A 23,889-nucleotide genomic window follows, 5' to 3' on the forward strand; every position below is an offset into this window, starting at 1 on the left:
TTTCAGATTTATAATTATGTGGATATTGTGCTCAAAATAACCTGAATAATATTTTTGTATACCTGATCAGTAAGTATAGAAACCCCAGACTTCCGGGGCCGCCCGAACCCCAACTTTCAAACGCCACTTCCCTCATCCAACGTCTTTACCACTTTACATCTACATTTCGTAAGTATTATCAACTTTTGTTATGTCCGATCCCATATTGATGAACTTAGAACTTGTGCAACAATGACTTGGCAGCAAAAGGTATTCCTCCCCCTACGCGGGCGCGTCGCCCGATCCTTCTCAACTTCCCGTCCTCAATGGGAAGCTGCTCCATTGCCTGCTCGAAAGCCTGTTGGAGCTTTCCGTGGTGGGTATGTATTACCTTTCGTCTCTCTAGCTGATATAGCTTTGTTTCGCTTAATTATAACTAATCTTGAACAGAGTCTTTGGCTTCTTGACTGGCGCTGTTGTTGCCGGCGCGTCCGTCTACTTCTATGCGCTAGGAGACTACCGTATCTCTAATGAGATGCTGTCAGCTGATATCTCGGTATGTCTTACACCTTGACTACTTTCCTGAAAATGTTTTTGAACCAGAAGCTGATGAGGTGATGATCTTTCCTCCGTTCATTCGGAGGAACTATCTATTTAATACTATATAGGCTCTGCAGAACGCTACTTTGAAGCTTCAGTCGTACATCACAGAGCTGGAGTCGAAGGTGGACAAGCTCCAGAAGAAATAGGGGCGGGTTTTCTTTCATTTTTGTCCTGTTTAAAACTATCGTACTTACTACCTCGGGTGTTTGGTTTGGGCTGTTTTCTCTCCCTGCTTTCTCAGTTGAACGCGACAACTCCAATTTGTATCGAGTATCATTTAACAATTTCGAATCCCCAAAACTCATGAGTCGCTAAATTAATTACAAGAAATGACCGCAAGCAAATTAATATGTTCATTCCTGCAAAGGAGCTCCAAGTTTTTATATTGGGAATAGTAAAAGCAAACAAGACAAACAAAGCTTATCGAGTAGTAATGCACGTGATGCGCATCTTCAATCAACACCTTCGAACCGCGAACACTCTTTAATCCTTCAACACATACGAAGTCATCCAAAACAAACCATGTTCCGTGTCGAAGTCCTGCCTGATCGAGGGTCAGCTCGCACCCCCGGCTACAGCTATGTTGCGGAGCGACGACCCAATCCACAAGCCGCAATGGCTCCAGCACTAAGTCGCAAACGTGGAATTCAAAATGCAGGCAAAAGCGGCGACATGTCATCGCGCCGAGCAGCAACCATAGCACGACATATCGCAGATCTAGACCGCGAAAACAAAACCGATGTCCACATCCCCGTGCCCGTGAAGCAGGCCAAGGAGGCCGGCGCACGCGGAACACGAACAAAGACGACGTCGAACGTGCGCCGCATTCTGCAATCACAGAAAACATTCAAGAATCACCTCGACGACGAAGAAGCCGCTATCGCAGCTGGTGCTGGTGTAGGGTTGGGCTCAGGGAATACAGGCACAGTTGTCTTGGCCAAGGGCAATATTGTCGCCAAGGGCAGTAAAGCTGCGTTAGCGGCTGCGGCTGCTGCAAAACGGAGCTCTACACCTGGTATTGCGAAGGGCAAGGGCAAAAAACGCGCATCGACTGCACCTGAGACAACGGATGCCGAAACTGAAGCCGATGAGGATGTTGAACGAGATCAGAAACTCTTGAAGACTGAACATGATCACGATCCACTTCTACAATCATATGCGCCTACTGCTCCTTCTGAACGCATTATTGGGTTGCTGTTAGCTGAGCCGCCTCTTTCGTACAATGCGGCTCGCACTGGTCGTCCGCAGTCTTCGAAGCCTGGGCGCAACTTTTGTTGTATGTGCGGGTACTGGGGCAAGATCCGGTGCAAGAGCTGTCATTTACGGACTTGTGGGCTCGAGTGTTACCGGGTGCATGAAGATTCAAGATGTGGAGCATTCTTTTAAAGATCGAGAGCTTCAGCTGTACTACTGCCAAGACGGATAGTCTTTATATCTGTTTCACTTAATGACTACATGAATTAACGATAAAAAAATTACAATTATTGAGATATCTTTAGCGCTTTGAATAGCCACAGAGCCTGACATATGACTAAATATTGTGAAGGAAATAGTGTATGATTTCATGTATTTGCCTAACACCCATTCCAATTAGATTAATAGAAATTTTGTACTGATACGCCCATCCAGCCTCAAGTCTGATGCAAGCTTAGCATTTCAGATTAATGCCCGCACGTAGCTCATCCTCGCGAATCTCAAACATAACTTGGACGCCAACGAACAAAACAACACAACACGAGATCATATATGCAACACCGGAATAAGAGCCCATCAGACTAGCAAGGAGATCCTTCAGCCCATCCAGACCAAGCGCAAAGCCAACAAGATTAGCAACCACCATCATCAAGACATTGCCCACAGACCCGATACCTGTCAAAACACGGTATGCAGTGGGCTGTGAGCGCCAACGGCGGGCAGGGAAGAGCATGCCGCCGAGAACTTCGGGCAGAACGAAGAGAGTGATAAGCCATCCCCACATCAGAAGACGTAGATTTATATCGTGCCAAAGCGCAACAAAAGTGAACACGAGCAAAAAATTGCGGATGCGCATAATCTTGTCCATAATGCCAGATGACGCGGAGGACGATTTTGTTACAGCGGGATTATGGCCACCGCCACCTCCGCCTAGAGGGATGTAGATGTACCGGACGATCCAGCGATTGTACGAGCGATGCCAGCCTCGCCAGAATCCTAAGGCTGAGTAATTGTTGGACATGCAGCGAACCATGTTTTCCGGGGGGTCGATTCCATCGATTAGTGCCCAGAGACGGAAGAATCGCCACGGAATGAGAAGTTTCAACCAGATAATGTGCAGGTTGAAGTAGGCAAGCATACTGAGTTGGCCTGGGGTGAAGAGGGACCAGTCTGGCGAGGCTTTGGAAATTGCTACCGCGTAAATATAGTGGAGGATCAGCTCCATACAGAGCAGAGTCAAAATGAGGCGGATTCCGTAGAAAGCGGTGCGGGTGCCTGTCACAGAAGGTGGTGTATGTCGTTGTTGAGACACGTAGTCATTGAATGTTAAGATCGGACCAGCCAAATATAGTGGCGAGTAGAGAACGTAAGCAACATAGTTGCGCATGTTGAAGGCAGCTGGCTCTGCTGGAATTTTGACCCGTTCCCGGTCTGAGAGGGTCGCGGGGTCCAGTTCTTTTTTCTTTGGAAAATTCGTCAGTTGTAGGTCTAGGCGTGAGGTAGGAAGACCAGGGTCGGTTTCAATATAAGAACGTACTTCAATCGGGCTTGTCGATGGGTAACCGACACTCCAATGGTAGTCCATGTTGAAACTTATAAAGCGCAACACAGTAATTTTAAACATGACCTCCCATCGTGGCATGATGCCTCCGAAACTATCTAGGGTCTGAGCCCATTGTACCAGAGAAGACTCCTTTGCCCCAGATGTCAATAGCAAGGCAATCTTCTCTAGCTGATACCCATCGCATAATTCGTTGGCGAACAAAATTCCGATATTGAATATCCACGTGATGGCCGGAGCGTAGGACCGAGAAACATTTTTGCCGATTTTGTAGTTGATGAACAAGATCAAAAAGACCTTCAAGGCAGAGGTTCCATGAAGGGCTGTGATGAATATAAGTCCAAATCCAAAGTCAAACCGCATTCGCTGTTCCAATTGTATTTCTCCAGCAGCGATTGTATTGTTAGAAAATGTTGTGCTGGTGCTCACGGGAGCCACAGATTGGTAGATTCGGCGGACAATCGGATGAAGAATCAGGAGTAGAAGAAGGTAGGGAATATTGTCGCGAAAGCTTGCGTATTGTGCATCGGAGTTGTCCTAACGTCAAGACAGCAAGTGTCAGTCTGGCTTCTGAGATATGAGATTTGAGATCACAAAGTATGAAACCGCAGTACTCACAACTTGACGGCCAGGAATCCATCCTGGCGAGAGAAGATGGGAGTAGGTAGAGTAAACTGGGAGAGTTTCTATAGAATTGTGACGGTCTGTTAGCATCTCCAAGCAAGGCAGGTCTTCTCAGACGACACTCACCCTTCGAGGCATCAATCACGGTCTTGAACATCAAAGGAACAAGTGTGATGAAGAAGAGGTAATAGACGAAGAATTCGGGGGTGCGCCATAGTGGTGCTGTTACGATATTGGCCCGATCTTTGTTAGGTCGCGTGTCGACTTTGGCGGAGGTGAAGCGAGTATCGAGGGTATTGAGGGAATAGATTTGCCGAAACCAAGAAAATATGGAAGGCATTTTACGGCAGGGGCATTGCACAAAGAATTAAGTAGAGTGAGATGCGATGTTTACTAAGGGGCCGAGGTCGTAAGTCTGTATTCCCCGGATCCAATTAGCGCTAAGCATCGCGGGGGTATACAGATCTATACCTATTCTCCACGATTTGCCCAATTTATAATCATATTGCAGTGTTACATAGAAATTGGCTTGCTTACTGTTTGATCTATGACTTCAGACAATGGCAATTGGGGGTTTATAGACTCATATGTTCCATTGATTGGATTCCTGTCAGCTCTTTCGAAGCGGTCAAAATTGGCAGAATAACGTGCTCCACTTTAGAAATAGCTCTCTTACCTCAGAGTCTGGCTAACTTTGCTTTTATTCCTCGCTTTGAACTATCATATGGTTGTAGCTGTAGCTAAGTAGCTTGTATCTGCAGCTTGTGGATCTTTTGATTCTTTTCAGCTTTGTGATGATTTAGTTGCATTCAATGTTAGTTTTAGACCTACTTGATCAAATTGACATAAGCTACCAAAAATTTGTCAACTAATTATCCTCCTGCCTTAGCTGAAGAACGATGAGGGAAATGATTCAAATGAATATAAAGGCCCCGTTGTTAGGCCTATCATCTATCGATATCTGGGTACATATATAATTAGCTCTTCGCTGAGAATCCATATCAACAGTAGTCACCTGACTCGACACGTACTTCATCCATTTCTCTCCACTCATAAACAACGATAATCTTCTTAAACCACTATCCTGGAGATGACATCTAAGCGAGTACGTAAAGGCCTAGATTTATTTCTAATATACAGCTTGCTAACCCTCTTTAGGTTGCTTTCAAAGTCCACGGCACCGTACAAGGTAAAATAACCAACCTCACCTATCATTCCGTCTGCAACGCTCAAATACAAAACCTGTTCAATGCAGCAATTTTCAGGGGCTGGGATAAGATAGCCTTCGAAACTTTGATCATTTACTAAACTATTCTAGGTGTTGGCTTCCGGTAAAGGCCCTATCCTCTAATATCGGTCAATGACATCATACGCAATTGAAAAAAACATTAACCCGATTCAATCATGTAGTGACTTTACCCAGAAAACTGCGAGAAGCAATGAATTGAAAGGATGGGTCAGAAATACTATTTGTGGAAAAGTATGTGCATTTATCATTCTAGCTCACGACTATCTCATGTCTAACTGGTCAATTAATAGGTCGAGGGAGAGGTTCAGGGCGACGAAGAGACGGTCAAGAAACTTTTGACCCAGATTAATAAGGGACCTCGCTTCGCTCATGTTGTGAAACTTGAGAAAAGGGAGATTGAGCCAATTCAGAGCGAAGGCGATTTTTTGGTGATGCGGACTTCTGAGTCTGCTTTCCACTCTGAAGACGTATCGGATGTTTGATCTAAATAGAGAGGCCTGGCAATATTGAACTCAGTCGGAGCAGCTCAAGATATTGACTGTTAGTACTCATCTACGATAAATCTCCCTGGATACTTTTCTGGTCTTCATTGCTTTAGAAATTCCGCATGTCTTAGAGAAAACGTGTTTTGATAGGTAGTATCCTTTGAAGAATATTTTTCAATACCGTCAAAAAGCGCCTATTAGTGGACGGTTTGATATCATGCTCTGTAATCATGCAAATGAGTTGAGATGGTCTTCCTCTTTTTACTAACAATGAATATATTTCTCAGAAAACATCACTTCGCTCCCAACCAGTCCCCCTCAGAGTATCAATACCCTTTGTGGGGTGATCCTTCGTAGGATCCTGGTATTGAGTCTGATACGGGTTCGGATCAGTAGCCTGGTGGAGGTTACCGAGAGTGTGGTTGACCTCGCGATGTTTAGCTTCGTCAGCCCGGACATACATCAGCAAGTCCGACATCTTGCGCCTTCCCTCTGGCATTTCCCAATAAGTAACGGCAATATCCGGCGCGTCATAATTCTCCCACTCAGGAAGCTTTCCAGATTCAAGATCTTGAATGACTCTGGTGTAGGTGATAACGGCCTCTTCTTCCAAATAACCCACGAATCTATGGCAGATCCGGGGAGAAATTAGATATGAAATGAAGAAGCCGTTGAAGAAGACTCCTTGAGCGCCCAGAACCATAAGCCGCATGAACCAGCCCGGTTCAGCCACTTTGAGAAAAGTTAATAGATGCATGCGCTCGTTGAATGCCTCTTCAAGAAGTGTTTCGATCCTGTAGATGTGTTAGTGCCGATGTCCATGTTGGAGTGTAGTCTTTACATACCATCCATTGTCTCTCTTCATTCGTCGAAGACTGTGGAGATGCCGCAGCATCCCACCCACCATACCGGGTACGCCTGCGACACTCTCTAGGAATATTATGCGATTCAGCCATTTCCTCTCCGTCATTATGAACCGTGGGGCCAGTTTCTGGCCTGGCTCTACATGCTTGTACCCCGTTATAAGATCCATTCCCAACCGGAAGAATCGAACCGCGTTCAGAGCAACCTTATCGGACCACTCTGTTGCGTTTCGATGTGCGATCTGCACAGCTCGCATTTGATCTTCCGTGTATCTATATGGGTCAGTTCACTGCACAAGGGACGATAATATCTTCCTCAAATAACTTACATTGGGTGCGCCCATGCTGTTTCTACCTCCTTCACACTCGCGGCTTGTGGAGGTGGGAAGAATTCTTGGGTCTTATTATGCGGGTTCGATGAAGATATCGGGCGCGTCTGTGAAAGGCGCGAGGAGCGTGTATTGGCAGGGTATGAACAGAATGTGGAAATGGTGATACTTGTAGATGCTCTGGCCAGAAGATGTATCTGTGGTTTGATAGCAGTCCGTAGGAGAGCCGCATTTGATAATGTTGAAATTAAGGTCATTGATGATGAGCCTTGGAATGTGTAGGAGTGAAGTGTATGAAATGAGAATTGTGTGGAGTACGGAGTACAGGTCGATGTTAAAAATGAACACTTGGAAATTATGAGAATATAGATGAGTTCAAACAATGTTGACCCTTTATACCCATTTAAAACCCTGGAAAAGTCATTATCAAACCCGGATTCCCCGAATTCTGCCGTATGGCCCGTGAAGAACGAATATTCTATGGAAAACGATACTTGCACCTGATTGTTACTACTTCACTCTGATTGGCCTGTCAGAGTAACAATGCACCCCACTCTGAAGATCCTTGAACTTGCGGCTCCGACGACAGGATCCGATTACAATACAGCATTATCCAACTTACATATACGAGCGAGAAGTAGATCCAACACTCCTCCTATTATCTATTTAGTCTATATAATTCAAAAACCCTTGTTTCGAACCTGCTATTGAAATTCACCATACAAGGACAGCTGATATCGGGAGGAGCCGGGATACGAGTAAAAACACCGAAAAAAGAGTCACCGATACCGATAGATTCTCGTCTTAACTAAATATAGATAGAATACGAGTCTGACTAACCTCTGCCGGCCCTTTGGGGTCTCGGTGAATTCGTTACTTTTCGGAAATCTGTCTTGCCTAAGCGCTTGCTAACTTTTGCAAAGTAACGTGTCATGCTTCAGCTGTCCCTTTGTAATAAACAGCATCAAAACGTTTTTGAACCTCGTTACCTACGTCATATTACTTCTTGACTCTTAGTTGCCAATGCATCTTACCTAGGTAGGTATATAATTAATCTACAGCAGAACAATTTGTCATTCCAAGGTTCTATAGATAACTCAGACCACACGGCTTTGTAAGTAAATGGCTCTGCTTCCCTGTCAAGGTATTTAGAATTAATAAAGCTGGGAAAGTATCAATACAGACCGATTTGAAGATCTTTCGCACTCTCTGCTCGGGGTCCAGGCAGTCAAGATTGTATGGATGTTTGATAGCACAGGATTGGAGATGGTTGAACGTGAATAATGAGTGGCCCTAGTCAAAGACTGCCCAGGTGCTATAATACCATTTAGATGAGTCTTACGTGTTGCATATGCTTTATGAATTCTAAGTGCAGCTGCAAAGTGTTGTAAGATCTGTCTTGAAACTAAGTAGAATTGAGTTCTCCACTTATCCCAACCAATAATAATTCCCCAATACTAAACAAGTGAAATCAGTCCAATACTGATTCAACACCATTATTTTCAACAAATATAGAGGTCACTGTGTCATAACTTCCAAGATTTGCAAAGTGACGTGACTTAAGGAGAATCAATGTCATGAGGCAGTGCACAACGCTCAAGTAGTATGTTCCAGTAGCTGGAAGTTTTCCTGTGAGTTATCCTCTCCTTTCCAATAATTTCCAGGTACTCTAGATGAGATTTAAAAGACGCGTCATTTTGCCGGTTTTTGCGTCCTTATCACCTCCTGATATCTGATTCACGAAGATATTCAGAACATCCACTGAAGTAAATAAGGCGTAGATCAAAGCTTATATAAAGTGCGTAGATCTGCAGGATTAAGAATTCAGAATTGGAGTAAATAGTTAGTATATCATCCCCCGATTTCTGTAGTGCATATAGGAGCTCCAGATAATACCCACCAGAGGCTGGGGGATAGATTTCTTGAAAAGCTTGTAATGCCAGCGTTCGATCCTCTACTAGGCAAAGTAGGAGGGAGAGTTTATGCCAGGTTCTATAAAATCTACTCTTTTGTCCTCATTTCCCAGTCGTTGCCAAGTATATCCAAGTTCATTCAATGGAGTTGGATAATGCATCATTTGGTGCCTTGTGATCGCCACTTTACAATTCATGAAGCTAAGTAGCTTTGGTTTATTAGCGTGAGTGGATAGAAATGATGGAGATGCAAAAGTTGGACAACCTTGATTACTCTAGAGATAGTCCGAAAAATGCTGTATGTGAAAAACCCAAAAAACATATAACAGTCAGGACTCGCATGTGGTCACCCACTATACTACTAACTGACCGGTGTGTGGCTTAAATGCAGCCAGTAGTCGGGCGGGTGTCGCCGGGGTGAGCAATGGGTATAAAAGGACAAAGCCTAACCCACCAACTCCTCGTCAGAAGTATCATACCAATGGTCCTCGATTGGTAAACCCGGACCCGGTTCACCCACAACTGCTTCTTTCCACTGTTCGGTCGAATCCTCCCAGATAGATACATAGCCCTTCCAGCCATCTGACAATCCCCAAGAAGGACGAGACCATGTTTCAATGAAATACTTCATAAAGATGCGTTCCTCGGCTTCTTTTAGTTCTTGAGATTTAAGCTGTTCTAGCACGTAGTCATTATTTTGAATGTCCAGCATCTCTTTATCGACGATCAATAAACTGTCAGCCCAGATCACCGCGATTTGCGTCAAATCCAAGAGTGCGTATATATCTTTGTATTTAAGCCTGCTTATCCTTGATTCCCTTATTTCAGGATCAAGGAGAAATAGGCCCCATAGTTGATAGACTGCTCGAATGAATCGTAGACGTTCACATTCATTCAAGTACCGGTCAAAATATTCATTAGGATCTACTTAGTTATTAGACAAAAAAAAATTACTATATTAGAATAGCATGAATACTTACAATCTGCGGAAGTATTACTCATCAGATTGACGACCTTCTCATTAAAGCGGTCGACAGATTTCTCCATCACGACCGCGTTCCGGGTCATTTGCAAAAAGTCTTGAGCTGTCATGGTCTCATTTAGCTGACAACCACCCTGATCTGCCAGAAGCATTCGTGCATAGCGTCGGCAGGGGATTGCCCTTGAGCTGACATGATCATAGATAGTGCCAATATTTTCGTGGAATATCTGCCGGTGTTTTTGGCAGGTTGCGGCAAGATGTAGTATATCCGGAAATGTAGATAACCAACCGAAAACACAGAGGATCAATTCTGGAGGCAAGGAAAAGAGTTCAGCTCGGTCATACATGCCGTGAGTATTTGTATAGAAAACAATATAAATCCACGGGGAAACAAATATATGAGCAGGCAGCGAAACTAAGTATTTGGCTTCTGCCTAATATTGAATATTTGAGGCTGTACTGACGCCCCCAAATTCTAAGCGGATGGCCACTTGGGAAAGTAGCTGAGGGTGCTAGATGTGAAGGGCTGAAGAAAATATTAGATTCAGAACTAGCTAGGTCACAAACTGTGTACAAAATCCTTAAAGGATGTAAATAAGTCGGCGTGGAGTTGAGGATGAAGGGTCCCTGAGTCACGTGATCTTACTGCAGTGTCAAATGGAGGTCGACTACCAAGGAATAGTGGATTCTAGTGGGCAAATGAGAACGCAGTATGTATGTGTATGGATTGTAGAATGGAGGAATCCCATTGTGGGATTCCTACCATAGTTACACACACACACATACACTTTTCATACGCGTACTGCACTCTCATTTGCCCACTAGAATCTACTATTCCTTTGGTAGTCAGACCTCCATTTGACATGCAGTAAGAGTGGATAATGGGTACCAAGATCCATTTGGCGGGCCTCACGTTACAGTAGATATCAAAATCTGGTCTAGCAAATCAAAAAGATATAAATTTGTCACTTGAATTACAGTAATTAAAATTAATGTATTGAAATGAACAGTGAGAGAGAAAAAGAAATAGATAGAGAAATCTGCACATGATCAAGGTAGTTTCAGTTGCCGTCTCGCAAGTGACTTGCCTGTAATCAGGAGCTCTTGAGGGAGCCATTCCAAAGCTCTACTCATTGTAAACACAGCTGTTTGGGGTTGAGTCAGTGCTCACACGGGCAACAATACCTGTTTAGTAATTGGTTAGAGAGAATAGGACTTTATAATAAATTTAGAGTGGAAGTAATAACTTACCGACACAATCCTTGTTCTGTCCTGGGTTTGAGACTCCAGCATCTGCCCAGATAGACCAAGAACCTTGAATGCTGTTTGGGCAAGCAATCAAATCCTTTCCACCAAACTGCAAGGATGACTCAGAGATGGCCCAGCCCGTGAGCTCTCCATTAGCGGAGACCTTATCACTGTCAGAAGTGTATTTGATAATACCCTGGCCTATTTATTGATGCATAGATTAGTTTCAATTTATCTAGAATGAATGGAACACAATTCAACCTACCTGTTCCAGAACGGTCGACGTAAACCTCCTGGGCAGCGGAAGTGCCATCATTGTACAGATATAGAGCACCGTTATCGATGTAGAAGGTGGCGTAGTTGATGTTATCAATCAATCCCTCACAAGCAGCGCCCTGGATAAGTAGACCAGCGAGAAGGCTGCCCTTGGTCGCACCGAACGATTTGTACTGCACACCTGAGCCCGAATCAATGGCCACAACACTGAAAGCGGTTTTTCCACTCGCGGTAGCTGGCAGAGCAGCGGCGCTAGCTGCGAGGGTGGCGGCAACGATGATGTTCTTGAACTGCATGATGATTTTGCAAAGGAGGATGCTTGAAGGAAGAGTTGTGGTAAATAGCAGGAGATAGTGTCAATTGATTTCTGGATGAGAAAAAAAGATATAATAGAGCATTTGGCGGACTTTATAGTTTTTTTGGCCGACGCAGATCAATTTACATAACTGCCTAATGTCTTGCAATATGTAGTTAGCTAAAATTACGGTGATGACTTTAGAGCCATGATGTTTAGGCTGTGGATACAAAAACACTAGTTATCCTTAATAACTTCTTTTCGAGGCTCCTCATAGCATACTAAGTATGTATATTGTTTCAGAGCACAGACACCGTTGCACTTAATGAAGGTTGCCTTGAACCGCTGGAGTAAGAACAAATTTTGTGGCAAAAAAGGAGAATGCATCTACTGCGGAGCCTAGGTAGTTCTATAATCTAAGTAGACTTTCATCCTTCAACATTGAAAACTTCTAAATTCCAAAAATATCAGTAACTATATAATAATAAATATTCATCTACTAAAAGATTCAATGGCAGTAAGGCATGCAAATAACGGTGGCCTCACATGGAAGTATGGGTGGATGGAAGCTTCCGGAATCTAGTTGATTAAACGTGGAGTCCCTGTCGATCATTCCTAAGGAAGAAGAATATACGAAGAGAAGAAGTTCCTAATATAAGCATGTCTCAGCCGATCATAGGATCGACATGTCTTTCATATGTAACTTCGACTTATTCACCTAATTACGGGGCCATCAAGGGAAAGGGGCTGAATTTACAGAGGTAGAGTCTTTGAATAACCGTTGGCGCAAAACTAGTCCAATCTAGTTAGGATGTGATGATCACCCTAATTTGGCCTAGTTTAGTAACTAGAAACGCCTCTGGAATGAATGTTCTAAGCTCAATGAAACAACTCTCTACGGCTCACCCTCACCCTAAGGAGAGTTCTATCACTGCTTTAGGGTGAGATAGGTAGGGCCTTTAGGCTATCAGCCGCAATAGGTGGCTTAAACGCGGCATTTGACTACCGAAGAGTACCAGCCATAACATCTGGGCACCTAGGCATAGACATAGTCTTCTTGTGGGAATGGGTCAAAATGGTACCACTTTCGTTTTAAGTAACCCAACTATTCTACGGCTCCTCGATCAAGTAGATATTATAAAAGTAATGCCAGAGAGATAACTTTGGAAGGCGCTAGCGTACTCTTTTCCCTTACAATATAGATACGAATAAGGAATAGAGGCTAAGGAATCGAGGAGGTTTAGGTGCTGATCAATATGGTTCAGAAGATTTTGTCGCTCGCAAGGGTGATATTCGAATATTATAACTGAGAATAGCGTTCAAGTTTTACTGCGGTAAAACGGCGTGGAGGTTACTGCAGTAGCACCAAAGAGTTGATGAGCTCCAACTAACTGCTACTCAACACCGTAGACAATCCACCGATCCGGTAGTGGATTACTACTAGTTGAATATTGCAGTTGTTGTGAAGTCTGGTCTTTCATTGACGGAGAGAACTAGCTACTTATAGTACATGAGGGTTCCTCCGTCCTGGACGAATGGTTACATTCGTTCGAGACAGAAGAGACGGTGAAGACGAAACACCACTGTCGCGAATGCACATCGCTCAATGGTGTCGTTTGCGATGAATGCATATCGTTCAAGGATGCCGTGATACACTAAGGGGGCTAATACGTTGACGGCCCCCTGCCTACGTTGACGGTCCTATGCCTTATAAATCAGGTTTTCAAGGCACCAACCTTGGTATCATTCATTCTGCCAGATATTCTGCCAGTATTATGGAATAACTATTAATCCGATATTTACAGACCGTCACATCACAATTTCTCCTCTCTCTATTTTACACTCTTGTATTCAGTCTGTTTTACATTCTGGTTCGCATACTTAACCTGATATCTTACTTTATCGCTATACATGTTTGTTTAGAAGAATTTAGAGCAATTTTATTACTTATTTACAGGTTAAGATAATCAGCTTCCTGTACTTTCCTCCTGTTCCGAACAAGTCTTTGGGAAGCACCTAAATACCCTAAGAATATACAGATCTCAAGGACTGTGTAAAAAAGAATTGGATTTGGAGAGATTTGTATTTAAATATATTATGACGAAAGGCGGTCAAGCGGTATAAAAAAGGGGTAAGGAAAGTGGAGTAGACACCTGTTTTGTAAGGCACGAAGTCGTTAACGTATTAGCCCCCTACTAATCTAGTTCCTCCAAGTAGTTATTCCGAACCGAGAGTTACCGCTTTGGCAGAAGGTTTTCGGCCGAAATGCTTTCCGCCTTCAGCGGTTCTGCTTCCATATGTTGACAACCTTGTTTCTCATACAACAGATGTACTTTTGTTCTGTCCTCAATGATCTTGCAGGACACTGGAACCTAGGGATCCACAAAGCTCAAAATGAATTGGCTCCACGATGGAGCCATCATGCATGACATCTAGGCTAGATGGTAGTCCGGTCCAGCCCCGAGCGGGTGAGAACTTTGTTTAAAGCTCTTTACGGAATTTCTTTGGAGATGGCCCGGGAAAGCTTAAGGGACGTTACCACGCTATGCATACTGGCACTCTTCAATGTGCGTGGAACCCTCATTATAAAGAAAGATAAAATCATCCACCTAGCGAATAGATATATTACAGAGTGGGTGAAGAGCCCTAAGATGAAGTATATGAGCAGAGAAAGCTTTTAAACCAGCACCTGAAGCTCGATAAGAGCAAGAATCCTTGTTGCTTTACAATTTCATCCCAATTCTTAATCTGAGGGTTTATCAAAAACATTTCAAGATTTAACAGCCTAATTAAGACATTTGACAGGCAGGGAAAGTGTTGAGGCATAATGAGAGCGCGTTTGGGGAGCAATTTCACAATCTCGCCAAGATCATCGAGAAGAATTCTCATGACTCTCTCAGTCTCTTGGTACCACATATAGTATTGACCGCCTGCTTAGGAGATAACAATATCGCCATTTTCATCGAATAGGAGTGGTGTACCTAGAGTAGGAAGGCCGAATCTGTTGCGACAGCTGAGAAACAAGGCTGTCAACATACGGAAAGTATTTTGGCCGAAAAGCTTCTGCCAAAAACTCTCGGTTCAGAATAACCACTCGGAAGAACTAGATTAGTATATCACGGCATCCTTGAACGATATGAATTCGCGACAGTGGTGTCTCGTCTTCACCGTCTCTTCTGTCTCGGACGAATGGTTACATTCGTCCAGGACAGGAGAGCACCCATATACTATAAGTAGCTAGTTCTCTCCATCAATGAAAAGACAGACTTCACAACAACTGCAATATTCAACTAGTAGGAATCCACTAACAAGATAGGTGGATTGTCTACGGTGTTGAGTAGCAGTTAGTTGGAGCTCGCCAAACTCTGTTATACTGCAGTAAACTCCACGCCGTTTTACCGCAGTAAAACTCGAACACTATTCTTAGTACGATATTCGAATATCGCTCTCTCGAGCGACAGGGACTTCACACAATTTTCCTTAATTCGAGCACTCGTCTCGTATAAGATGTCTGACGAAGAAGTCCCCGCTCAGTTACGCCAGGCCTTCAAAGCCTAGTTAGAAGAGCGAGCGAAATAGGCGAGGTCACCTCTCACAACCCTCCCTAGGTCAGAACTAACCTAGTCTTAAGTTCAAGCCCCCTTGTATAAGAAGGAAATGATATAAAGACCGAGGGCTATGATTCAATAGATACCGCCGGGCTTAAAACTAGCGGCTCTATTGACAAGTGCGCTAGACTTCACTCCAACTTAACTTCTGGATGCAATATGTATCCTATTCAAGGATATCAAGCTGGAATGGACATTGGATAAACATTCTTCTCTTATATAAGCAAGCTGGCGAAGGTCTGCATCAGGATAGAGTTCTTATCAGTTAGCCATAGAAACCGAGAATTGACTGATCTTAGAGTAAATTGAGAATTAACGCATACAATAAAAATTTTCAGTCTATGAAGTTTCTCGCCAACTATCAAGATAGCCTTCAGCCTACCGGGCCCTCGTCGCTGCATCCTCCAACGAGACATACCCCGAATCATCCCTATTCGCAAAACTGTTAAAGGAACGCTGCACTGATTGTGATAGAGTCGGCAACTCCATTCTATTTCCTGGGCAAGCTCATATAGCCTCATCAATGGTTTCCTTATTGAATTAGTGCGCTCAGATGATCACCGGTTCTGCATATGCTTCAGCTTACATATAATTCACTTTTAGATGAGTACCTTTCCTGTCCCAATGCTGTTACTCGAGAATATGTAATCGTTGAGTTCTTCCCCAGAGCAGTGTAGTGGAAAGTAAATATATAATCATGTGACTTATGACGAGTTGAAAGAGACGTAACTTCACCCTTCTTCAGTTTTCATCCATCCACTCAAACAAAACTACATCTTATGTTCTTCTTTTTCTAGTAAGATATCGTGACTGGGTCTCTACAATTCCTTAATGGTCTCGAAGGCACTATGATTAAGATTGAATTACCGCCAAAGCCAACTCCTATGACCTGGGAAATTATTGAGAAGCTTGATGAGCGCTCAAACCCCTCAACTGAGCGGGACATCGCCGATGGCCTCGGCCCTGGATATTTTGCTGGAAATTTTTTGTGCCGCCTCACTGATACCCAAGAGAAAGAGAATATTGCGTCCATGCGAATTTGGAAGCAGATACCTACTGTTAGAACTGAATTTCGGAAGGCCACAATCCGTGCTGCTCAGGCTGTTGAGCCATATGAGAATGCAGAGTTGATTGCCCTGAAAACTCTTAAGCTTAACTGTGCGGCTGTTCCTGAGCTCCTTGGACATCAGTTAATGGAGCAAGACGAAGACGCATCAGAAGCAGGAAGATTGTCGAGTGCGGATGCCGGCCAATGAGTCCTACATATCTCAAGATCATTACGACTGGGTCACTGGAGAGATGTATGTTATAACAAAACTTCTAATATTAAATAAGCTAATAGTCTTTACGCATATCTCCGGATTCAAACATGCGGTTCCCACCACCAAGAAGTGGGATGATAAAATTTACCTCGCTTTTACTCTCGCTCAGGTACTTGTGGAACATGATCCCTTCAATGATCTCAAGTGCCATGATTTTGAGGTCGACAGCAAGGGATGGAGGTGGTAGAATGGGTCATTTTTCAAGAATCCATGGGAGATCATCGCTTCCGGTATGAACTAGTTTTCTTATGCTTGGCTCAATACAATTCTAGTGATAGCGAAAAAAGAACAGTATGGATTAATTGATTATCAACACAGCCTGTAAGGCCTTATATTAATAACCTTAGAAGAAGCATACTTGGATCCAAGGTGGGGAAAATGAAAGAAAAAAATCGGAAGGGACCTTCGCGTTAACAAAACCATTATCAACTCGATCGAGGCACTAACATACATCCAACACTTCCCATCAACCAACATCGTAAGAAATAACTGCGGCTATGCCAGCTCTGTTTTTTCATTCTGTAAATGAGACTCTGTTATAGGCATATTTTACTTTTGATTTGTCCCACTAACCATCTGATGTCGTCTCCAGCACTGAAATTGTTTCTGTCCTGTCTCTTTTTTGAAAACCTTATTCTATTCAGTGATTCGGACCATTATTTGGGACCAACTAGACTATGCTTCTCAATAAATACTAACATATAATACGGTCTCTGCTAGGATTACCCGCATCAATGGTCCAATTACGACCAAAATATGTGATACGTGAGCCTCTCCCTCCCCTCCTAGTGAGTGATTACCACACAATGTCTTATGCAATACATCGGATTACTTTTACAGGACCTCTAAGAGAGTGAGCGGACTTCTCAGATGACATTAAAGCTTCGATAAAGGCAACTTATGGTCGAAGAAAGTCATTGATCACGCCCTCTCATCCCGTGATATCCACGAAGAAAGATACGAGCTTGGTGATGAGACTAGATTACAGGACCGCTTTAACCAGTGGATTGGGCAAGTTGTTGCCGACATTCTAGAAGCGCGAAAATTTCCTGTACGCTTTGGGGATTTTAAAGCATCAGGCGTATGCTATGGTTTAATTCCAGACTCCGTGTTACTCGCAACCAATCCCCTCGACCCCGAGAAGCTTAAAGCTGTAGGGAACTGAATGTAACATGGGTACCAGCCCATCAGTTTGCTAGCAAGATGGAAGAGGAAGACGACCTACGTGGGCTGTTAGTCCAGTCAATAGGCCATATGCTTGATCTTGGGATGAGATATGGATTCATGAGCAATTATGATGAAATCATTTTCTTGCGACAGGTTTTAGTAGGAGGCGTCTGGATCATCGAATACTCGTCAGTTATCTTATCTACAATGCGCTATGTACCAGATATGGCGGCACCTTCAACAAAGCAGTGTTTCTCCTATCTAGGTTTTGTGGCTACTGTGATAAATCTCATGCCAAGGGATTAGAAAAATATAAGTATATCGGTGAATAATATCTTCTTTGATCGGTACTTAAAAATCTTATTAATCCAAAACTTGGAATAACCCTTAGTTTTGTCCGAGCTAAAACACCCCTTAAATAGATAGCCCATGTTAGCAACCTTATTATAACCTAGATATAAAAAAATCCTACACCAAGAAAATGAGAGGAGCTAAGGCGTGTAGAGCAGGCCTATTTCCAGGAATTCTATGTAGGCTGCTTGGTACGCAGAGATTAGCCAGCCAGATAAGGCTACTATTCAGTATGCCCAATTCTGACAGTAGACGCAGGAGGCCTCATGGCCCTCGCAAGCATTATAAATCTACCTGACGTCGAAACTGTGGATGACGGCGACGTGGGTATCGACATATACCACAGCTCTTTACGTTCTGGCAGCCGCCATACAGCGGCTGCAAGAAAGCAAAGCCGAGGTGAAGTCAAAGCTCGGAGATCAATCGCCACCATGCTATTGCTATCAGTCGGGAGTCTTGCCTTGACCATGTACGCTCCAACTGTGTAGCTCCCAAGCGCCATAAAAGCAATTATCCGAATTGACCATAGCCAGCCATAACTCTCGTAGAGTGTTCGAAGGACCAAAGGGATAATAGTTCCACCGGCGGATAATCCTGCCATGCAAATACCAGATGCTAGGCCACGGTGCTGATAGAACCAGTGACTAAGAACGGAAATTGAAACGATAGTAATGGTGGCAGATGAAACAACCCCAAGAACTCCAAGGTAAAGCATAAATGCCATTATTTGTACACTCTGCCAGCAGCATATAAGACGGAAAATTGGCGATGCCGCTGCAGACCATCAGGACTCGTGGGCCGTAATGATCCAAGAGCGGCCCGACTTGAACTCCTAGGAATAAAGTCAAGAAAACAAGCACCGCTGTGATCCACCCGACATCACTGACACTATAGTTGGCCAATTGATGAGTGTTGATATACTCCTGAACGGATCTCACTGCTGAAGATCAGAAATATCTTCAAAAATGACGACTCTAGGCAAGTTAGTTCCTTACCAGCGGTCTGAAAGCCAAAGGAAAGAAAAATCATCAGGAATGAACCAAGCAAGCAAGACCAGGTGGCCCAGCTATTCTCTGGAAATTCAACCCTTCCAATGCCCTCTTCGTGCTCCGCAGGATGTTCAGATTAGGTAGTCATGACGGCGATATTCAGATGGCTGAGCGGCACACGAGGCTCGGGGACGACTGATCGGCGCATGATGGCTTCGTGTCTTTATTCAAACTGCAACTAACATCAGTTAGGTAAATTCAAATTATCTAGATGATGTTGACCCTATGAGATTTTTGGCGTCCATGCTAAACCGGGAGAAACTGTGCAAGAGTTGACCAAGACTGGCTGATTAGCACTTCATTCCTCATCAAATTTTTGGGGTTTTTGCCTCGAATATATGCGATTTGGTGTATCGAACTGCTTACAAAGCTGATTAAAAACACACGCAAAAAAGATCGTGATGATTCATAGGAGGAAGATTGCGGGGAAGCATTGGTGGTCCTGCCATCTATACTTCAATTCCACAATAGGCTTAGTACGTGCAGAAAAGTGGAGTGAACGGAGTACTTGAAATAGTCGCATCATTGGTTTATCAAATCAAGTAATCCCTAACATTAAAGCTCTTTTAAAGCAAAGCTAGCAAGTCCGTTGCTAAAGTACCTGATGAGGACCCCCCTACAGAGTCTCGATCAGGAACAACATCCCTAAACGAATTGACTGCCGTAGCCGGATCAACAAACCTGTTCGTGAGACAGCAAATGCCTCTTGGAACCATTGAAAGATCGTATCAAACAGGAGTCCGCGTGTGTAAGTGCTATCTATGTTACAAAACAACCCAAATTCATTCTTGAACCTTCGCGCTGGTGCCGGCGATGACAGCGACGATGATCCGTTCCTTGTAATACACTCACCCTCGCTCTAGTTGGTTAAGAATATACTGCCTTTTTCATTACTATTCACTCCGCTTTCATCAGTGGACCCTTCCTGTTCAGAGTGCATCGCAAACGACAGCCTTGAACAGTATGCATATAACATTAATGTCCCGCCTTTACCGACTCTTCTGTCTTAAATGATGGAACACATTCTTCTCAGACAGAAGAGCAACTTGTAGGATAAATAGCTAGTCCTCACCATGAATGAAAAACCAGATTTTACAACCACTTCAAGAGAACACAAAGATATTCTAGGGGAGTAAAGCGGTTCCTCTGATAAGTGTTAGAAGTGGGCGTTAGCCTCTCATCGACCTTTCTAAATCCACCGGTGTACCGACAAATATAGACCTATTCAAATTTTTGCGTCATCTTATATGTATAGAGGGAAAGATCAGCCATCAGAAATAGTTCTAAATTCAGTCCCCTGTTTCAACTAGTCCCCTTTTAGTATAGCGTGAGAAAGGACTGAGTGTTTAATAGATGGCACTGATCGATCTCTGAGTAAGTAGGGAGTAGCTGATCTGCCTAATCACGCTCACTGAGTAGTCACTAAGTGTTTATTAGGCCTCAGCGGTCTGTCAGTGACATGGCGAGACTAAGCAGCTTACTGAGCCTGAGCCCGGACTGAAATTTACTCACTGAGTTTGACTCTGAGCGTCCTCATTAGAGCGGCGGTAGCTGTTTTAGGAAAGCCCCACTGGGGAAAGGAAATCTGCTACATACAGTTACCTAGGTAGATATTTTACAAGAGAATAACACAGAATATTTGTGTTGTTGGTGCAATCTCTTGGTCCGATTTCTCAGCAGCACTACAAGCACTGAAAGCTTCCAAGGTTCACATAGCCTCTAGTCACGGTATATATACCATCCAGATGCTTATTTACTCCGACATTTTGCCGCTCTACTCCAGAGCTATCGAGAAAGAACTTCGAGAAAAATAGTGGACTGTCATAGACATATTGCGAGGTCCATGTATTATTGTAACCCTACTATAAAGCTTCTAAGGTTGGACCTTTGAGAGTGGTATAGATAATTCGACCTTATTGAGAAAGCAGCATGCTAGAATCCATTTGCAGCCCACTGATATACGCCCCACTTATTTCCTTCTGGATAAAAACGTACCTTTCTTATGGGGATTCCACTGAGTTCATCATGTTCATTGTCCACCTACAACTTTACTTGGGTGTACACATGATAATTTCTGCTCAAGAGCCGATTACCGAAGTAAGTGGCGCAAAGTCGAAGATCCATATCCAGTATGGGTTGATCAAAAGGGGGATCTTGGGGGAGGCTGCAGGCAACAATGAACCATGTGGACGAATCGGAGAATACACCAAATATGGGATCATTAGAGCTGGTCCAAATTTCGATAGTACAATGGAATTGATGCTCTACTCTTCTTTTTATACCTCCAATATTTGGGACGAAACGCGACACAAAACATGGAACGCGGGGGGGCTAAACCCGACCTGGTAATGTAGCAACACTGAACTCGATGTTTATGAAGTGTTCTAGAATGTTTTAATAATTTCCAGTGTCGATTAAATAGTAAACAGTTATGCAATGTGTCCTTAGTAAAAAGGAAATGAGGATGAGTATGCCCGACCCGCTCGCCCCTTTAGTTTCCCGTTAGCCGGGAAGAAGAGATGAGAAGAACGCCCCCCTTTTGTTCCAATTTAGAAGATTCTCGGCCGTTGATCGCGCATCAGACCGTTGTTGTCCGTGCGACCATACTTGCATCTCGCATCTCATTTCTTCTTTTGTTCTTTCACCTTTATTCTCTCCACACTCGTCCAATCTCCCACCGCCATAGACACATTCAATCAACCTCGGTACACATTGCTCTCCGACAAATCCTGCTCCCTATCTCCAATCGGAATACGGAGTAGCTCTATTGAAAAATAAACACCATGGATGAGCCCCAGTCCATAGAACCTGAGCCCACACCTGTTCGGTCTGTGTCTCCAGACCCCTTCGCTTCAGCAACTCCCGCCATCTCAGCATATTCCTCCCCAGACCGCACCTTCTCATCCGGCTCTTCGCGCTCTGCCTCCTCCGTGACATCTACTGATGCTCGATCCACTGTATCGACATCGTCTCGCCGCCATGGGTACATCCGTGCCTTGGGGGCGGAATTTTCGGAGTCTGCTCGACATCGCGATAGTGTTATGAGTCTTGGGAGCATTGCCCACCTACAGTACTACTTTGCTCGAACAGGTGTTCTGGATGGAAAGACGGGCCGAAGCCGCGAATATAAGAAGAAAAGTAGGAACAATGTACCCAGGCTTCTCATCACTCCGAATGAGGGACAGACCGACGACCTGAGTGCCAGCCCGACTGATATGACGGATGACGACCCTGGCTTTGAAGATGAGGATGGAGAGGTGATGCTCCCTCCCACAGTCAGCACATACAGTATAAAAACACACCATATCCCACCTCCGCCGGATCTACTCACTTTACGCCGAGACCTTGAGACTGCACTAGCAAGGGCCGAAAGAGTTATCGAACAAGTTTGGAAGGGAGAGGAGCTGACACTACGAGAACCAACACGAATGAGCCTCTCCCCTGACGATGTTCCCGAAACACCAGAGGCTGACCCATCACGGGTCCCGACTCCACAGAATAAGGAAGAAGCACAAGGAATGTGCGTCTTGGATGATATGACCATGGCGATCCGATCAGCAAAAATCTACTACTTTGCCCATGAGCACCCGGATCGCCTAGCGTCAATTAAGACCGAGAAAGAACTTCGCCAGGAGCTTTTCAACGTCCTGGAAGTTTTGAAGCGTTGGGCAGCACGACATTTCGTTTGTGGACTTCGTCCTGATGATCGGGAGGTGATGAATGGGTGGATTGCTGGTGTGCGCAAGATGATATCCAAAGAGATGGCCCTAGAAGCTCTCGATGCAAAGGAACGAGAGAATTGGGATTGGGCAAACGGAGATTGGAGAGGTCGCGAGCGAGCGCGTGAAGAATCTTTCCTTCGCAGCCTCATGCCTGGGGGCAACACTCTCCCGACCTGGGAGGCCATTGCCGAAGATGCCGCTGAATCCCTCGAACCCCTCCCTACCTTTATGGAGAGGTTCCGAGATGGCCGCATTTTGGTTCAATTGCACAACATTGCAATCAAGAAGTCCAAACGACAGTTTGGTGAAATCACCACCTACCATGAAGATATCGCTAAGCCGTACCGGCAAGCGGAGAATCTGCGATTCTGGGCCAAAGCCGCCGAGCTACGGTGGGAGCTACGATTCCAGGTGGATGTGATGGGAGTAGTTCAAGGCAACAGCAAAGTTGTCTGGGAGCAATTTGACGCTGCATTGCTGTCCTGGTGCAAGATAGTTCGTGAAGAGCTGGTTCGAGATTGGCAAGCCGCCAATCCTGGCCGACCTCCAAGCGCTGGCTTGATTTAATAGTCTGATTTGTTTCTATATTGATTTTTTTCTGGACATTTGGCTAGATACCCTATAAATTGCCTCTGTCTCTCCCCGCATTTGGTGTTTGTTCTGGGATTTTGCATATTGTGACTTTTTTTTTAACCCAACTGATGATTTAATTGAATATTGCCATTTACTTCCGTATATCCTCCCTTACGAATGTTTTTCCAATATAATGGATGGTATGAGAAAACCAACGCTATAGTCTCTTCAAATGTTGACGCTAGGGCTAATCAGGTGGGTTGCAGATCGCCCCTTGTACTGGCTTCAGTACTACTTTGAGCTTGAAATATTTTAAGATCGAGAGATACCTTGAATATGGATAAAAGATACATATATCTCAATTAATAGGACTAATTAGCATAAAATGGATTATTTTCATACTATAACTGTGTGTAGAAACCCCCGGATTAAATTACTGACAGTACAATAAGAGTAAACCAGGCATAATAACAGGCCATTGTCGTAACCCTCGTTT

General features: G+C 44.1%; 10 protein-coding genes across 10 annotated transcripts; 6 read left to right on the top strand and 4 right to left on the bottom strand.

Moving 5' to 3' along the window:
- Positions 1–231: 231 nt before the first annotated feature.
- On the top strand, positions 232–728 carry N7495_004200 (uncharacterized protein; the record flags this gene model as incomplete). Its single annotated transcript, XM_057206851.1, has 3 exons — positions 232–359; positions 430–535; positions 648–728. 3 exons carry the CDS (start codon positions 232–234, stop codon positions 726–728), a joined length of 315 nt encoding a protein of 104 aa, XP_057064531.1.
- Positions 729–1,104: 376 nt separating this feature from the next.
- Positions 1,105–1,968, top strand: N7495_004201 (putative HIT finger domain protein; the record flags this gene model as incomplete). The annotated part of the gene is made up of 1 exon (XM_057206852.1): positions 1,105–1,968. One exon carries the CDS (start codon positions 1,105–1,107, stop codon positions 1,966–1,968), a length of 864 nt encoding a protein of 287 aa, XP_057064532.1.
- Positions 1,969–2,230: 262 nt separating this feature from the next.
- N7495_004202 (putative glycerol:H+ symporter (Gup1)) lies at positions 2,231–4,301 on the bottom strand (the record flags this gene model as incomplete). The annotated part of the gene is made up of 3 exons (XM_057206853.1): positions 2,231–3,874; positions 3,956–4,023; positions 4,088–4,301. The coding sequence occupies 3 exons, from the start codon at positions 4,299–4,301 to the stop codon at positions 2,231–2,233; spliced, it is 1,926 nt and encodes a 641-aa protein (XP_057064533.1).
- A 750-nt stretch (positions 4,302–5,051) lies between these two features.
- N7495_004203 (acylphosphatase) lies at positions 5,052–5,692 on the top strand (the record flags this gene model as incomplete). The annotated part of the gene is made up of 5 exons (XM_057206854.1): positions 5,052–5,066; positions 5,120–5,150; positions 5,280–5,292; positions 5,372–5,441; positions 5,501–5,692. The coding sequence occupies 5 exons, from the start codon at positions 5,052–5,054 to the stop codon at positions 5,690–5,692; spliced, it is 321 nt and encodes a 106-aa protein (XP_057064534.1).
- Positions 5,693–5,978: 286 nt separating this feature from the next.
- N7495_004204 (alternative oxidase) lies at positions 5,979–7,144 on the bottom strand (the record flags this gene model as incomplete). The annotated part of the gene is made up of 3 exons (XM_057206855.1): positions 5,979–6,489; positions 6,541–6,831; positions 6,888–7,144. 3 exons carry the CDS (start codon positions 7,142–7,144, stop codon positions 5,979–5,981), a joined length of 1,059 nt encoding a protein of 352 aa, XP_057064535.1.
- A 3,764-nt stretch (positions 7,145–10,908) lies between these two features.
- On the bottom strand, positions 10,909–11,602 carry N7495_004205 (uncharacterized protein; the record flags this gene model as incomplete). Its single annotated transcript, XM_057206856.1, has 3 exons — positions 10,909–10,967; positions 11,034–11,231; positions 11,296–11,602. 3 exons carry the CDS (start codon positions 11,600–11,602, stop codon positions 10,909–10,911), a joined length of 564 nt encoding a protein of 187 aa, XP_057064536.1.
- Positions 11,603–16,057: 4,455 nt separating this feature from the next.
- N7495_004206 (Major facilitator superfamily domain general substrate transporter) lies at positions 16,058–16,465 on the top strand (the record flags this gene model as incomplete). The annotated part of the gene is made up of 1 exon (XM_057206857.1): positions 16,058–16,465. One exon carries the CDS (start codon positions 16,058–16,060, stop codon positions 16,463–16,465), a length of 408 nt encoding a protein of 135 aa, XP_057064537.1.
- Positions 16,466–17,265: 800 nt separating this feature from the next.
- On the top strand, positions 17,266–17,696 carry N7495_004207 (uncharacterized protein; the record flags this gene model as incomplete). Its single annotated transcript, XM_057206858.1, has 2 exons — positions 17,266–17,384; positions 17,414–17,696. 2 exons carry the CDS (start codon positions 17,266–17,268, stop codon positions 17,694–17,696), a joined length of 402 nt encoding a protein of 133 aa, XP_057064538.1.
- Positions 17,697–18,272: 576 nt separating this feature from the next.
- On the bottom strand, positions 18,273–19,246 carry N7495_004208 (uncharacterized protein; the record flags this gene model as incomplete). Its single annotated transcript, XM_057206859.1, has 4 exons — positions 18,273–18,783; positions 18,806–18,989; positions 19,045–19,156; positions 19,190–19,246. 4 exons carry the CDS (start codon positions 19,244–19,246, stop codon positions 18,273–18,275), a joined length of 864 nt encoding a protein of 287 aa, XP_057064539.1.
- Positions 19,247–21,881: 2,635 nt separating this feature from the next.
- N7495_004209 (uncharacterized protein) lies at positions 21,882–23,387 on the top strand (the record flags this gene model as incomplete). The annotated part of the gene is made up of 1 exon (XM_057206860.1): positions 21,882–23,387. One exon carries the CDS (start codon positions 21,882–21,884, stop codon positions 23,385–23,387), a length of 1,506 nt encoding a protein of 501 aa, XP_057064540.1.
- Positions 23,388–23,889: the final 502 nt, after the last annotated feature.

This window comes from Penicillium taxi (assembly GCF_028828555.1).
Source record: "Penicillium taxi strain IBT 34144 chromosome Unknown utg000003l_segment0_segment0, whole genome shotgun sequence".
In the NCBI taxonomy this organism is placed as follows: Eukaryota; Fungi; Ascomycota; class Eurotiomycetes; order Eurotiales; family Aspergillaceae; genus Penicillium; species Penicillium taxi.